The 15,453-nt window shown below is 38.8% G+C and overlaps 1 protein-coding gene across 2 annotated transcripts; it reads right to left on the bottom strand.

Annotated features, from left to right (window-relative positions):
* Positions 1–5,672: 5,672 nt before the first annotated feature.
* tef (thyrotrophic embryonic factor) lies at positions 5,673–13,552 on the bottom strand. 2 transcript variants are annotated; one of them, XM_015387930.1, is made up of 4 exons: positions 13,294–13,552; positions 7,891–8,451; positions 6,790–6,992; positions 5,673–6,501 (listed from the first exon to the last, which is right to left on the bottom strand). In XM_015387930.1, exons 1-4 carry the CDS (start codon positions 13,397–13,399, stop codon positions 6,286–6,288), a joined length of 1,086 nt encoding a protein of 361 aa, XP_015243416.1. In that variant the 5' UTR covers positions 13,400–13,552; the 3' UTR covers positions 5,673–6,285. The 2 variants fall into 2 exon arrangements, with proteins under 2 accessions (XP_015243416.1, XP_015243415.1); XM_015387929.1 differs by lacking the exon at positions 13,294–13,552 and adding an exon at positions 10,117–10,426.
* Between the last annotated feature and the right edge of the window lie 1,901 nt (positions 13,553–15,453).

Genomic DNA, 15,453 nt, shown 5'->3' on the forward strand with positions numbered 1-15,453 from the left:
TTTCCATTTAGCAAATTGATAATCAATTTGTGCAATTTGATGATTAATGGAAACACAGCAAATTAATTCCTTAAACTGATTTTTTTTTAACAATCACATTAGTTTATTTACGTTCTCTATTGAGGAGGAACTGTGCTTAGAATATAAGGTTATGTATGCTAGTATAAATTATCGAAATGCAAGTTGTTTTTAAATCACTCTCGTGGAAAATTATATGATACATTTTTAACAAGATTATTTGGGAAATAATCACTGTGAATAAGATATGAACCCAAATAAAATTATTATGCTACAGTAGAAAGAAAAAGTTAGCACTTTATATTTAACTAACTAAGGAAAAATTATATTTTTTCTTTATTTACACACACACAAAAATAATACAATTTAGAATCAGAAAAAATCAAGTCTGTTCTAGATTTCCGCAGTGAATAACCAAGTTATTGTCCTCAAATACTAAAGTTTTGTTCTTTAAAAAGACGACTTATTTCACACAGTGATGCTTCACAGAAATGTTCCAAAGAAAGTGGAAAAAGCATTTCACATTAAAGAGAGATTTGGGTTTGTGTAAATACACAAGGCTTATGATTTTCAGTGCATTGGTTTGAATTTCTACAAGAATGAGGGTTTAAATATTTATACCTGTTTTTTTTATTTTTTTATTTTCATAATATATATTATGTGCAGCACCTTGTGACAACAATGGAGTTTTAAAGTGATTTAAAGTAAGGACTGACAAATCAGGTCCTAGATGCTCCTTGCTTGAACACGTTCATACCGCAAGCAGCAGGAGCAGCTAAAACGCGCATGCTGCTTGATTTTTGATGCTTGTACAAGTTTAGTTCTGGGGCGCGGCTGAAGCATCTTTGCTGCTCTTGGCTGCACTGTTGTAAAGTGGGTCTGATGCGTGTTGGGCGGTGTTACCCTGTCCTTCCTTTGCCTGTTACAATGGCAGCTATATGTTCTGTTAGAAGTGGCTAAAAAGTAGTTTTAAAGTTTTGATCATGTTACAAGTTTTTAAGTGAGAAAGTCCACCTGAAAACTTAATCTGTGCAGTCAGTTCATCAAGATGCCTAAATATTATTTCCCTGTCTGAGCCGCTCACAACCCCATACACCGGCGGTGCTGTCACTAGGCATCCCGTTCAACAGCAGCTTCTGGCTCCGTCACATCTTGGCGGTTTTCCATTACTGTTTGCAGCGGCTGGAAGTAGATGTTAGTGTTTTTTACGTACTTAATCCAAACTGAAGGCACCAGAATAATAAAATCGAACATATTTTTCTGGCAGGTGTCGATGTTTTACTCTAATTTAAGCGTTAATTAACTGTTTCAGAGGAGTGATCATAGCGATCTGCATCAGCAGCGCTGTGTCTGTCTCCCTGCCAGCTCCCAGATCAGCTTCTCTGATTGGTTGATGTGGCGTGTCGAGCAGCTAAAGTTACATTTTTCCAACTCCAGCAGCTGATGCCTCTAAAGCGCATTGCACTCATCAGATGCTCAGAAGCTCACGACACACTGCTCCTGCTGCTCAAAATGCACGTCAACCATTGACTTACCATGTGAACCAGCTGCTTCTGCTGCTTGTGGTGTGAATGTAGCATGACTCATGAACTGGTCGTTTGCAGGGTTTCCCTGCTAAAGATCTTTTTCAAATTAAATTTAGTCGGTTTTTGTTTTAAAGCCAGCCTGGGGTAAATAATTTAACTCTCATTCAAACATTGTGGTTATGTTAGTTGAAAATATGCAATACCTGATTTAAAGTAACTACTGAATGCATACTTGGCCGGACCCCTCCTCTTGTGCCTGTTCTTCTTCTCTGTCAATATTCAGTTGTGAACATCAAAAGCCAACATTTAATGAAATCTACTTTAATTAAAAAGGGACATCCATAAAAGTATATATTCCCTATTTATTCAGGGGTCAGATTTTATACGTTCCCAAATACAAGGAAAAACCACCTGGAGATGGATTTTCTACTGAGGTACCGTAATTTTCGGAAGATAAGCCTCAACTTTTTCCCCATTTTTCGACCTTGCGGCTTATATAACAATGTGGCTTATCTATGGACTTTTACAGCTAACGGCCACTAGGGTAATACCTAAATCTATGGATTTTACCATCCACCATGTTGACGTCACATTTGCTTCAACGCGCAAGTACGGTAGCCGCACGCGGGAATGTGGAGGTCCTCCGGAAGCAGACTTTTACTGCGAGTGGTATGAGACAGAACGACAGCAAGAAAGACAGACATTGCGAGCGCAAGACAGTTTGTGTTAAACATAAAAAACCTGCGGCTTATAGTCCAGTGTGGCTTGTATACATACAAATAATAATGAAATTTAGCTTCTGCGGCTTATATTCAGGTGCGGCTAATAGTCCGAAAATTACGGTAGTTAGAGGAAGTTCAGCTACATCCTCTCCTGCACTGAATATAGTATGTAGCAGTGATGGTTGCGACTATTTATGAGCACTTTTGATGATTCATATCTCATTATGAATCATGTCTCAAACAACTGTGACACGTCGCACTTTACAAATTTTATGTGAACATTTTCCTTTATTGTTCACACATATGAATAGACCCCGATTTGTATTGCCTAGCTTCTATTCCTGGCTCTTATTTCTTTCTCCCGGACTGCCGTACCAGATCCAAACAGCCATCATCCTCCTTGACAAAACAGAAACATGGATGATGCTTGTCAAATTTGGATCGCAGCTTTTAAATATAAAGAACTACCAAAGTTACACACCTACCGGACAGTTGAAGCTCTCTATAGTAAAACTAAAAAAGGGTTTGATCATTTCCATGTGCCAAACTGAATAAATTTACCAAAATAATGTAGTTTTGTTAACATTTTGTGCTGTGACTCTATATGTCATTTTTCACAAAGGATTTTGGGAATCTGTATAGGCATCCAACAGGAACGTCGGGATGTCCCTATGCTAAATGAACTGTGATTCTGGGGGACTTGGGCGCCCTCTTCTGGTCTGGGTTCCACTAGCAGCAGCTTAATGTGCTTATACCTTGGGCCTGCTATGCTGCAGCCGGTTGGTGACAGGTGAGGATACAGCCAGTCTGCTTGTCAGTAAAGTCCACTTTATTTTGTATGCTTTTAACAAATACAGTTACATAGTATTACAGCTTCATGTATCAGATAGTGGGATTACAAAAACATGTTTGTATAAAAAGAAAGGAAAACACATTAAATTCTTTCAGGAGTACTTCCAGGTACTATGAAGAGTAAACGATAATGAACTGATGCAGATGAAGGGTTTAACTTGTTACAGACTGATAAAGTAAGCCGACCCAGCCAGATTATCCACTGCTAGCGTTGTTAATCTCGTTTTATTTTGCTTTTCAGAACATGATAAATAAGCTCTATTTTGAAGATCTTGAGTTAAAAAATAGTTTAAAAGATTTGGTTAAATCGATTTGTAAAAATTCCATTTACTAAATCTGTAATTGCATTCTATTTTCTTTTTAAATAAAAATTCAAGATTCAATGTGTGTAAAGTCGAACATTGGTAACTTGTTAAAAGTCATTTAATTTCTCACATTATAAATCTTTATTAAAGTGCTTAACATGAGAATAAAATATACCTAGTATGGCATTTTCTGTAAAACATATTTTCCTAATTTTTAACCCTATGGTTATCAAGGTGACGTTAGATTTTCACTAATTTAAAGCCAAACATTGTTTTATTTAATAAAAAACTCAAAGCTGTTCAAAAGGCATAAAGAAAACAATGCACAATGCCTAAAATGTTTTTTTATACATCTTTATGAAAACACATAAAGCACCACCTGATCCAGTGTATAACGCAGAAATAATTCAATCTGCAGTAAATAGGAGTCCGTTCTTATAATAGTTAGAAAAAGATGAACAGCTGAACAGATGGTGCTGTCATGTCCATGATAAGCAGAGGCCTTTTTTTTTATAATTATTTGATTTTACAGAACAATTATCCTAGGCATCGAAAAACACATCCTATCTTTAGTGATGGTTTGACAGACATAAGTACACTTGGTGTGAGATTAACAATAGAAAATAAAGACAAGCCTTACTGGGTTTCATGCATTTGGATCCTTAAGGAAAGAGGACCAGAAACTGGAAGCACAATGACTTTGGGACTTCAGTACATCATAGCAAATTTTACAGATAACATTATTATTTAAAATGAACAGGCATTACATAACAGACTATTATTGCCACGTTTATTATCTTTCCAAGAATAAGGTGACATGGAGCCCAAACCAGCAATTACAAAATGTAGAAATCCCTAACAGTCTGTGAGGTTGAAATAGAAACAGGCCCAGCCACTTTGGCAAAAAAAGAACTCAACCAAATTTTTACCAGTGAGAACCAACCTGCTTTAATGTGATTTTACCTTCAGTAAATCTAACTTTTATAGCTCTGCTAAACATCTGTCCAATCAGAGAGGGCGGGTCCACATAGCCAGCCCCAGAAAAAGCAAATCTAGCCAATGCTTTGCAGAATCAGGCCAGTAGGGGGCGTCTAGGAGCATTTTACATATCTCACTGCTTACAGCTTAAGAGATTTTTAGGAGTAAAAGGCTACCTTCTAAATTAGATTTTTCAGTTTCAAAATTACTAGAACATAATTTTATGTTTAAAAAAAACAAAAAACTAATTGAAATATTCATATAAATGAGTTTGATAGATTTACTTAAACTCTGATTCTAGAATGCAAAGGGAGCGATTACCCGACTAAATGAGGAAAACTGAAGCTTACCCCTCATTTAATTTAGATTCCTCTTCTGCAAGATTTTTTTTCTGTATTCATGGATTCTATCCTGTTAAATATACAGTAAACATCCTGGATCAAGTGCTAGTTAGAACCTGGGGCTGGACCTGATAGATGTAGGAGACGGTAAAACAGAGATCTACACCTTCACAACAAACACATGATGAAATCCGCCTTAAAAGCACAGTTAAACGATTAAACTCCCTGGTCAGTCATTGGTTTCATAGTATAGCTGTTTCTTAAAGGAAAAATAGATATATTCTTATGGCATATTCTTATACATCACAGTTAACAGATGTTATTACCATCAGAAAGAATACAGCACTTATTGTTAGGAAAGTGTTGAGATATTACCAAGTTACCAAAGACACAGGCATAGTCCCTGTTTTAAAGAATAGAAACCCTGATACACAAATATGTACAAGCACACAGGCTCTGGGCCCTAGCTACATCTTTAGAAAATAGAAAAAAAAATAAAAAACGGAAAATAAATCAATCCTGTCACTGCGCCTCTGATTGGGAGACGGTGACTCTAGCGCCCCCTACTTACAATGTGCAGTAAAATAAACATCTCTCCATACAGACATACCCCTCCACAGGTGAGGGCCTTTGGGTTTGTCACTCTTAGACCATCTAATTGACTTTCTTTCTCAATTAGTCTTCATTTTCACCCACCGCTCCTATATATACATATATATTTTAAGAGGCTCTGACAGCTGATCTGAGATCAGTAAAAAAAGGAAAAACATTAAATCACAGCAGCTTTAAAATGCAGGTCATGCTTCTTTTTTTATAACCCCACATGGAAGCTACCATCTTTTCCCCTTCTCTGGTTTTCTGGTGAACAAGGCGGCTAACTGCTAGCTGCTCTAACACAGGACATGTGTTCGTGAGGGTGTGTGAGTTTTCTCTTTAAAGGAAAAAGTGCAATGATTAATTACACACGCCAAACACACACTAAACACGACAGTACAGAAAACCGACTGTTTATACACACAGATGTCTCAGATGCTGTGTTAGTGTGTACACAGGGAAGAACTGGGACAGCCCACTCCGCCCTCCTCCACTCCCTCCGTCTTTAAGCTGGAAGTGCCACCATGAATCTAACCCTTGCTCGTTTATTTAGCCTGATTGAGTCTTTTTTTGCATTGGTCCTATTAGAACCAGTGTGTGTTATCCTCTTGTTTTTTATTTTAGGACCTCTCCAGGACTAAACCTGCGTTTTCTTCCCCCAATAGTCCACCTCTTCTCTCAGTGCAGGAGCCAGGCGCTCTCCACAGGCCTTCCATCGACCACCGCTCCCATCGCACCCCCACCACCTCCCAGTGTGTGTCCCAAAAAACTCCAGCATCATGTTGAGAAGCGTCAGCTGGAGCTCGACGCAGTGACTGAAGGTTGGTGATGACTTACAGTGCAAATTTAGGTTTGTGTTGGGAAGGGAGTTCTGCTTCGGTCTTATAGATGCTTCATGGATTCTACATTTCTGTTTATCTCGTCCTTGTTTTTAATATTTCTGTTTGGTTTACAGGGGGCCGTACTTGGCTTCGTAGCGCGCCAAGACATTCTTACAGCGCCCGCAGTCCTTCCGCAGCTCGGCGACCTGCTGCCTCAGTGCGGCGTTTTCCCGCTCCAGGAAGGAGGCTCGCACCGTGATCTGGTTCTCCTTCAGCCGCCGCGCGTCACGGGAACGCTTTGCTGCAACGTTGTTCTTCTTCCTCCTGGACCAGTATTTATCATCCTTGGAGGATCAGTAAAAACAGAAAGACAGAGTCAGCAACTAGATGCATGCAGCTAGCTTTATAAAGACCTTTTTAACCATCAGTATTTCTAGTTTAATATAATTAAGATGATTTGATTGTATGTAAAATAATCCTTTGTTCTAATTTCATGCCAAATAAACTAACTGAATTTTAATAAATTAAGCTTAACTAATTAGAAATTAACCAAATGGAAACTAATTAAATTATCCACCTTAACAAATAATAATAAGGGATCCAAAAAGAGGCCTCAGATTAACAAACCTTACCTTCTGTTCATCGGGAACAAACACCTTCTTGGCTTTCTTGATCATGGGCTGCGGTTTCAGCTCCTCGTCGGAGAACTTGTGCTTGCGGGGGTTAAACAGCTCCCCACCGGGAACGCTGGACAGGACCAGGTCTGTGGGATCAGGCTGGAAATTGATGTCCACCTCAATGGCGTCTGGGTCAATGGGGGAGGGCGTGTTTCGCTCTGTAGGGGGAAAGACAAAGACGTTAATACCGGTAGTCACATCAACATTTCAGTAAGTCTATGAATACATGAGACTTAAAGAATTTTATTATAAAATGCCTTAAAAAATGATGCATTTATTATGGATTTATGTTAACATATAAACTGAGGAGGAAAGAAGACAATTAATTTAGAAATAAAAAGAAAACTGGTATAAATCTGTCCTCAAATAAAAATATTTTTGATCTAAAGCTTCCCCCTGAAGCTCTGGCTGCATGTTTCTCACCTCCACCTCAGTTTCATATCTTTTGCAGACTAACAGGTGTTTTTATTTAGCTGCATCTATTTACTCATCTGACAAATCTGTCTGTTATCGTTGAACAATATTGTAAATCTTGGGATTACGTTTGAGAATCTAACCCCACTTTAAAGATCTCATGTGTACCCCTGATGTTTTACTGTATCACATAAATCGCAAACAAAATACCTTCAAGGAATTTGGCGATGGGAGCAACAATAGTTTGGTAAAACTTTTTCTTTTTAACTAATAACTTACGTGGAAATTGGTTTTCTCTCACTATTTCGTTTTTATAAGTTAGGACAATAAACTTTTTTTGGTCTTTTTTTTATGTCGATGTTTAATATCAACTTTAAGAACTTTAGATTTTTGATGTAACAAAGATTGAATTCTGTGAATTTTTAAAGTTGTTGAGCTGCGACTTGTGTGAGTCCATAATTACTAAAACCTGCAAGGCTTTAAAGAGACAAAGAAACTCTTCATTCCCCAATACTCTATGTTTAAGACACTAAATAAACGTGTTTTTTTTGTAGATTTTTTGTTTTGTTTTTTTGCTTGATTATAAATGACAAGTAATCCTTTCAATAGTAGCTGATGTTTTGAAAAATCTGAAATACTTGCCTGTTTTTTTCACTTCCGTTTCTGCTGGGGCTTCCTCAGCTAAAGATTCCTCCTCTTGTCCATCCTCCTCCTCATCTTCCTCGTCCTCTTCCTCCTTCTCCAGTTTGGCTGTTTGCAGCGTAGTTACCGTCACGGTCTCCTCTGCATCAGAAGTGGCCTCGGAGGGAGAAGGTGCAGGCGGTGCCGGGACGACTTCGGTGACAGCAGCTGGGGGTGCGGCGACCGGTGCAGAGGCTGGTGCAGCCAAAGCGATCACTTTGGGAATGGGTTTTCCTTTGGGGTCCACTGAGGTCAGAGTCCTCTGGAGCTCCTCTTCCTCCAGGCTCACAGGGATCCCGTTCTCTAGGAGAAACTCATCCAGGTCCATGTACTCCAAGTGGAAGGTCTCGCCGTCGTAAGGAATGGTTTTCTCCCAAATGGCCGGGGTCAGGGAGGCTGAGACTCCTGCAGCCCCACCGCTTCCACCTCCTCCACCTCCTCTGGTGCCGGCACCAGTGCTGGATGCCACGGTGCCACCTCCCTCCACATCCTCAGAGGAGCTCTGCTTTTCCTTCTCGATTTCTGCATCAAGTAGAAAAGAAAAAGAAGTTAACGACGTTATAAAAGAAGCTTCCAAAAAAGTTTACCTTAAATACTGGGGTGGAACCATAAAAAAATTGTTTTGGTCTCAGCAGGGTTGAGATTACGTGTAACAAAAGTAATTTCCCTCTGGGATTATTAAAGTATTTCTGATTCTGATTTAAAGCTGGGAGGCTTTTGATGAGCCAAAAGACACAAAATAAGCATGAATAAATGATGTCTAAACTTTTTTTATACCAGTCTTATTACAATAACTGATTTTAAAAAAAGTAATGACTGTGAGTGTCACAGATGTTGTATGACAATCCATTGGTCACATTGCTAAATGTTATCAACAAGTCTTTATCTTTTTAAACCAACATGGATCTAAATTATTAAAAATATTTCATAAAATCTGTCTGACCGGATCCTTTTTCATATGTTTTATGCACGGGCGCTCCAACACAGGGGCAACAGGGGCCCTGGAGCTAAGATATAATACAAAATAAATCTTTGGTAAATAAATTATATGTGCTGGAACAGAAACCACAACAAATAGGTCCCTTGGACCATTTTTTGTTTACGGTTTTATTTTATTGATAATAAAAAAAAAAATGTATTTGTTGCACCTTTAGTTTCAATCATAATGAGATAGAATTACACTTTTCATTTGCTAGATCTGAGGTTACCAGGGCTGAAAATGAATATTTGGTTTACTTTATATACTAAATGAAATAACTTTATCCATTTGTTGTTTCTCCTGTTTTTTTTCCTATGCTCCCAAGACAAAAAAAAAAAAGAAAAAAAGAAAAGAAAACACCGATCCCACCCTGCCCCCCCTGGTATATTTGGTCTAGGAACGCCTCTGGTTTTATAGTTCCCACATTTTCATGATCTGTTGCTGCATGCCTTCCTGGAGTCATGCAGGATACAATAAAGCTCACATAGAAAATGTGGGTTTTTATTAAACACACAAACAAAAATAAAGATAAGAGAAATCTGCTCCAAAAGCAGCTCTGATCATTGCCTTGTGTGAAATGTGTAAAGACATGATTAAAGCTATATATATATATATATATATATATATATATATATATATATATATATATATATATTTATGTGTGTTTGTGTGTGTGGAGCAGAAAATGTAAATCCTTAAGTGAACAGGGATGATGTCACACAGTCTACAGCCATGTAAATAAAGGAGGATTATAACCAAATAGTTTGCCTGTGATGAGGGAGTGGAACATTACAGCATGGGGCGTCACGGAAGTCAGAAGATGGATGTTCCGCATAAGCAAACCAAGAAACAAAACCACTCAATCCAAACTGGAAAAACAAACAAACATCTTGACTATGAGTTGGATTTTTTAAAAAGCCATTTCCTCATTCTGTAAATGTCCATACTGTGGGATTTCATTAGCTTCAGACCAGCTCAGAGAAGTGGGAACTTTTTGTTCTTTTCACGCTTCCTCCCAGCTTTGGATGAAACAGGCTCCAACATACAGGGCTTTAAAACCAACTCCATCCTAAACACTCATCGTATTATAAAAATCGAATTATGATCAAAACTTGGCTTGATAAATTCTTGGAGATATATCAACATGCAGTCCGACCCTAAAATGAAATCCCTGCCAATATCTGAGCGGATTGCCATCCGATGCTTACCGTCGTCTCCTTCCTCCAGGATATTAGGAGGTGGGATATCCATGATTTTCTTTAAAACAAAAGGATATGACTTGTGAGGAGCCGCTGCGGCTGGGAGCGCCACTGACACCGCTGCTTTGCCAGGCATTGTTCGGTGCCAAGGTTCCGCGGAGACGGTAGCTGATTAGTTAGCAAGTGCTAGATCCACTTCCACGGCGAAAAAAAAAACACGGATTTCCACGTTTTCTGCTCCCGCAACTAATCTTGGACTTTCTTTATCAATAATAAGACGTGTCTAATAGAGTTCACAGCCGTCTCCTCGTGCGTACCCACCGAGCGCGCTCATTGGATATTCATGAGAAGTTTGTCCCGCCCACTAAAAGAATAGTAGAAGCTGATTGGTTCTCGCCGCGGACGGATATGAATATGCATTAGTACGATTAATTACTGTGGCTCTTCAGGCCAGAATATACAATAACAACATTTAAATAGAATTAAACACGTAATACTTATTTAAAATTAATTAGAGTGTGTAATTAACTGGACTATTATGAGATAAAGAAAATGGAAATAAGAGTTAAATGAGGCCAAACAATAGTCAAAGCCCTGAAAAGACAGTGACGCACTGTAAGTATCAAATGTTGGTAGCCTCCGGATGGAGCAGCTTCAGCCAATCAGCTGAATGTCAGCAAATCCCCCCCGCCCCCACCCGAAGGAAACGTCTGCCCCACTTCTCTTCTGAGAACGGGACACTCGCGGACAAACACGTGCGGCTCACCCCCACCCTCGCGCACGTGAGGGCGCAGGCTTTTCGAAGGGCGTGGCTTCGAATCCTCCGCACGTGTGGCTCAACGAGAACATCAGCAGGAGCGCGCGTGCCCGAGCGTTTAGCAAACAGCGGACACGCGCTGGGGAGCGCGACACACCGCATCCTCTGCTCTATATAATTTTAGATTCATGTGAATTTTTATTTTTATTTTCTTAGTTCCCAAAACATATATTTAATTCCACATAAAAAAAAGTTTTCCTTTAAAGCACACAGAGGCCGTAAAAAAAGTAGGCCAAATATATTTGTTTAAATAAAAGATGGAAGGACTCCTCACGTTTTCACACGCCTTTATTTTTGAACACCTGTCACGTTCTCTCTCAAACCGAAAGGTGTAGGGTTCACAATGTCCGGCCCACCTTCACTCCCTGTATCTGTTTACACCGTTAATAATAGCAGCCTGGTAAACAAGTTAGGCTGAAAGGACTCCACGCAGCTGTTCATGAATGCTTAACAGGGACACAGCAGCCCTCAAACCATGTCAACGTTACAAAAGTAGCATATGATCAGACAATATCAATCCCTGCATTAAACTTTGATTTCAATGTTTAAATGGGTGAATAACATGCATTTTACTTTAGATCTAATTGCCTTAATCCTGTAAGATGCTGTAAAAAACAAACATATAAAAAGCAAATAGTTCAAAGACCAGTGCACCATGTTTTTTAATGCCTTCGAAATATATTTTTGCGAATATTAAGTGCTTTTAAGTCATTGCCTGAAAAAAAAGTGGTGAAGGGACCAACCTTTGAGACATATTTAACTGCTGATTCTTCCACACCTGTGGCTGCACATTACCTGTCAGCTGGCTGAAGGGAGGCTCCTACCTTTTCCTCTTACTTACAAGAAAGACAGGTTTGGTCCCTAGTAATTTTAAAATTTGACATAAAACTGCTATGAAAACCACAGCTGGGAAGGTGCAACTTGCATATATGTTAGTTTATTGGCAAGATAAATCAAGCTCATTTACTTGTTTTTTAGCATAAATAAATTTCAAGATGGCATAAATGAAACCATGAATCTTTTATGATATATTATTTACTGTAAAACACTCTTCTTTCTTTTTTTACTTGTACTGCTCCAGGAGAAAATCATACAGGTCCATGCAGATATTGTTATTGATCATTCATGGTAATGAAATGCCTGTTGGCACAGAAAGCACAGGTGGTTCTGTGGGACACCTGAGAGATTCATGGGTGATAGTGTGGAAAATTTGACCCATTTCAGGTGAACGATTTCATCCACTCCCAGCAGTATTTTTCCATGGGGCCAAGAGGAGCAGGTGTTGTGTACCCGTGACTATTTCACCAATTCTGTTTTTTTTTTTCTTTCTCCAGGCCATTGTCTAGTCAACCCTAGCAGAAAAGAATGCAGCATGCCTGACCCCAGGTAAACGTGCATCACAAAACTTAGGATCAGAGAAAAAAAATATTTACCACGGGTATTCTTTACTGAAATGGAAAAAGAAACATGGCAGAATGCATATATATATATATATATATATATACATATATATATATATATATATATATATATATATATATATATATAATATAAAAGTGTCAAGTTTCAAAATGTCTGTGAATTTCAAGTATTTTACTGTGCATGTGATTTGACAATCTGCCCCATGTGGCAGTGTGGAATTATTAATCTGACACAATTTGGGGAGCTATCCAGTGCTGAAACCACCCTCATAATTGGAAATATTTGTAATAGTTCAATAGTTGTTGTTTTTTTTTAGCAACTTTAGCAGCTTGAATTATTCATTCATACATTTGTGTGATTTAATCCCAATTTATTTTTTTTTCCTAGGATACAGTAGTAGGATGGATAATTCATACACACACACACACACACATACATATATATATATATATATATATATATATATATATATATATAAACAATGTATGATACATTTTGCTCTGACCTTTCTCAAACTGAAGATGGCAGACTGTGAATATCACAATCTTTTATCAGTTGTCCATGACAATCTATGTGCAAATTTAATTAAGATTTTTTGTTCCAGCATTCACATTAGTTTTAGTTTCTTTTTACAAACAATTTTTATTGTGAGCAAACTATGACAAAAAGATAGCCTTCTGTTTGTTACAGTGTAATTCTACTGTCGGGTAGATTTAACCCATGATTTTATAATCCGATTAATATAATCACCCCTGATATGCAGGCACACATTTTATTCTGATAACCAAACATATTTTAAATTATAATGCATAGTTAAGCTTTTAATCGCTCTAACGCAGCTAAATATGTAAGTAAAAGTGTACATTAAGGAGAAATATAAAACAATGGATCGTTTTGAGTTTCTCTTTTGATTGAATAATTAATAAATGCAATTTAAAGTAACTCACCGATGTCATCAAAGGCTGGAAAAGAGAAGGGGTATTCAGCCAAGGCCTTCAGGAGATCAGGAATGTCACTTCTTTCTCCAAAAAGGATTTCACTCGTTAAAGACATGATGAACAAACAGTGACGGACTTTCTCTTCTCCAAAATAAACAGAAAACTCCAAACTGCTCCAACTAGATCCTCAAAGTACGAAGCAAACCTGGTGTAATGGTTCTGGAACTCACTTCTTTGACTTTTCACTAACTTCTCTGGATCACAGGGACGCCTGAGTGTGTCCAAGTTTTATGGGTTTACCGAGTAGCAGGGGACACGCCCACAATCTCGGTGAAATCGACCAATTGCGAGCCTTTAAGCTTAGCCGCAGAGCCAATTAGAAAGTGGGAGGCGGGCCCTGAAAGCAACAATAACAAAACCATTTTGCAGAGTGCAAATGGTTTCAGCACACCATGCACGGCTGCACGTGCGGCGGGAATCAGGTGTTCATATAAGTGACGTGCAGTGACACCTAGTGTCTGATCCAGGTAATGCAACCCCGGCTGAGAACATTTCAGAATAGAAATCAGCTTCATTCCTCAAGCTAATTCAGTTTTGATTATGGTTCCACTTAAATATAAACAAGTAAAAAGGTATTTTGATCCGAGTACTTCATTATTCATCAGAGAGCCTTGGAAAACAAAGTTCACATGTGTCTCAAGAGTGCAGGATGTCTGGAGGGTCTGCAGAGATTCCCCTACCCCAACCCTGGATAATCTCCAGAGCTTTTAAAGGTTTTCCTGTCCTACCTGTCCTGGATGAAGAGAAGGGCATCTCTGCTCCATTTTGCAAACCTGATTGTTACCCAATAGTCCAAACCTGTACTTTTGTAGTTGAACGAAACAACACAGCGGTACCTGCAGCTCCTGTGAAATGTTCTCTCAGAAAAAGAAAGGTGTAGGGTTTACAATGTCCAACACAGGAAGGAAACACTCTCCTGGGCCGCCTTCTGTCTCACAGTGGTGATGGAGGAGACTAAAGACTTTATACAGGTAGTGAAGACAATGCATGGGATTGTGGGATGCTGTCTACCAGATTAGGACTAGGTTTATACTGGACCAGTCTAGAAAAAGAGTCACATTCCACCCGAGTTGTTTGTCCCACTTCCATCGGAAAGACGATATAGAAACATAAATTCAAAGCATTTCAAAAAAGTGAAAAAACAAGCCACTGGACTTGGATTCCAAGTTTGAAAACCTTTCGCTTCCCATCCAAGAAGCTTTTTCCGATTCAAAATATCAGAAAAAACTTGTTTTGGTTTAGAAAACATGCAAATTGAACCAGAAGAACAGGTCCGCCCCTTAGGAATGGTGAGTCGTTTTGGGTTCTTTGTTAGCGTGGAATACCAAAATACTGATCTACGCCTTAGAAAGGGTTGGCTTGGCTCCCAGGTGAGGTGTTCTGTTTACCTGTATGGGGATGGAGGTTACTATGATAGAGGGAAGGAATCAACTATATTGCTGCATTGTAGGTTTTTTAGAGCTAAAATCAGAGTCAATCCTCTCAGTTTAAGGTTGTTTTTTCTTTTTTAACATAAATGGCTTCCTTCACAGCCCTTTCAATCCACCTTTCTTTTTTTTTAATCCAAAATGTGAACATTCTGGTCCTTAAATGGGTGTTTCTTGTCCTTAAGGTGCAGGTGGACAGCAGAGTCTTGTCTGGAGGAGGTAGCTCTTCTGTGTTGAGCCATGCTTCTGTGGAGAGCTTGTTTGATTTTTTTATTATAAAGATCAGGGCATTCCTCGCTGCATTGAACTACATACACCATACTGTACTGCATAAACCAATTGCATGCCCTGATCTGCAATACTTTTTTGGAATGACTATGACCTGGATGACTGGGAATCTTCACCAGCAGAAATACAAAACAAAAAATTTATAGTTTACAGTAAATCTCAATGCTGTGAAGGATATTGTCCCGCTGTAGTCAGACACTCCAAATAACACACAAACAAACGCACCTGACTTCAAATTGACCAGCAGCTCATTTCACATTCTGCTCTGGTACAAGCTGCATTTTATGCATAAAATGCATGCTACACTCCCACGTATGTTTTTGAATCCCACAGTGAGAGCTTTGACTGCTCTGCTCTCACCTCCTGCTACTCAATAGAACGGAGGTGTTGTCAA

The sequence above is a fragment of the Cyprinodon variegatus genome, unplaced genomic scaffold, assembly GCF_000732505.1.
Source record: "Cyprinodon variegatus isolate N-32 unplaced genomic scaffold, C_variegatus-1.0 Scaffold407, whole genome shotgun sequence".
NCBI lineage: Eukaryota > Metazoa > Chordata > Actinopteri > Cyprinodontiformes > Cyprinodontidae > Cyprinodon > Cyprinodon variegatus.

What these genes read in the sequence shown, in the direction of transcription:
- tef (XM_015387929.1), bottom strand. Translation starts at nt 10,243, where the DNA reads ATGCCTGGCAAAGCAGCGGTGTCAGTGGCGCTCCCAGCCGCAGCGGCT. An exon ending in CCTGGAGGAAGGAGACGACG is followed by an intron (nt 8,452 to 10,116) that starts GTAAGCATCGGA and finishes TACTTGATGCAG; the next exon opens with AAATCGAGAAGGAAAAGCAG. An exon ending in TTGTTCCCGATGAACAGAAG is followed by an intron (nt 6,502 to 6,789) that starts GTAAGGTTTGTT and finishes TGATCCTCCAAG; the next exon opens with GATGATAAATACTGGTCCAG.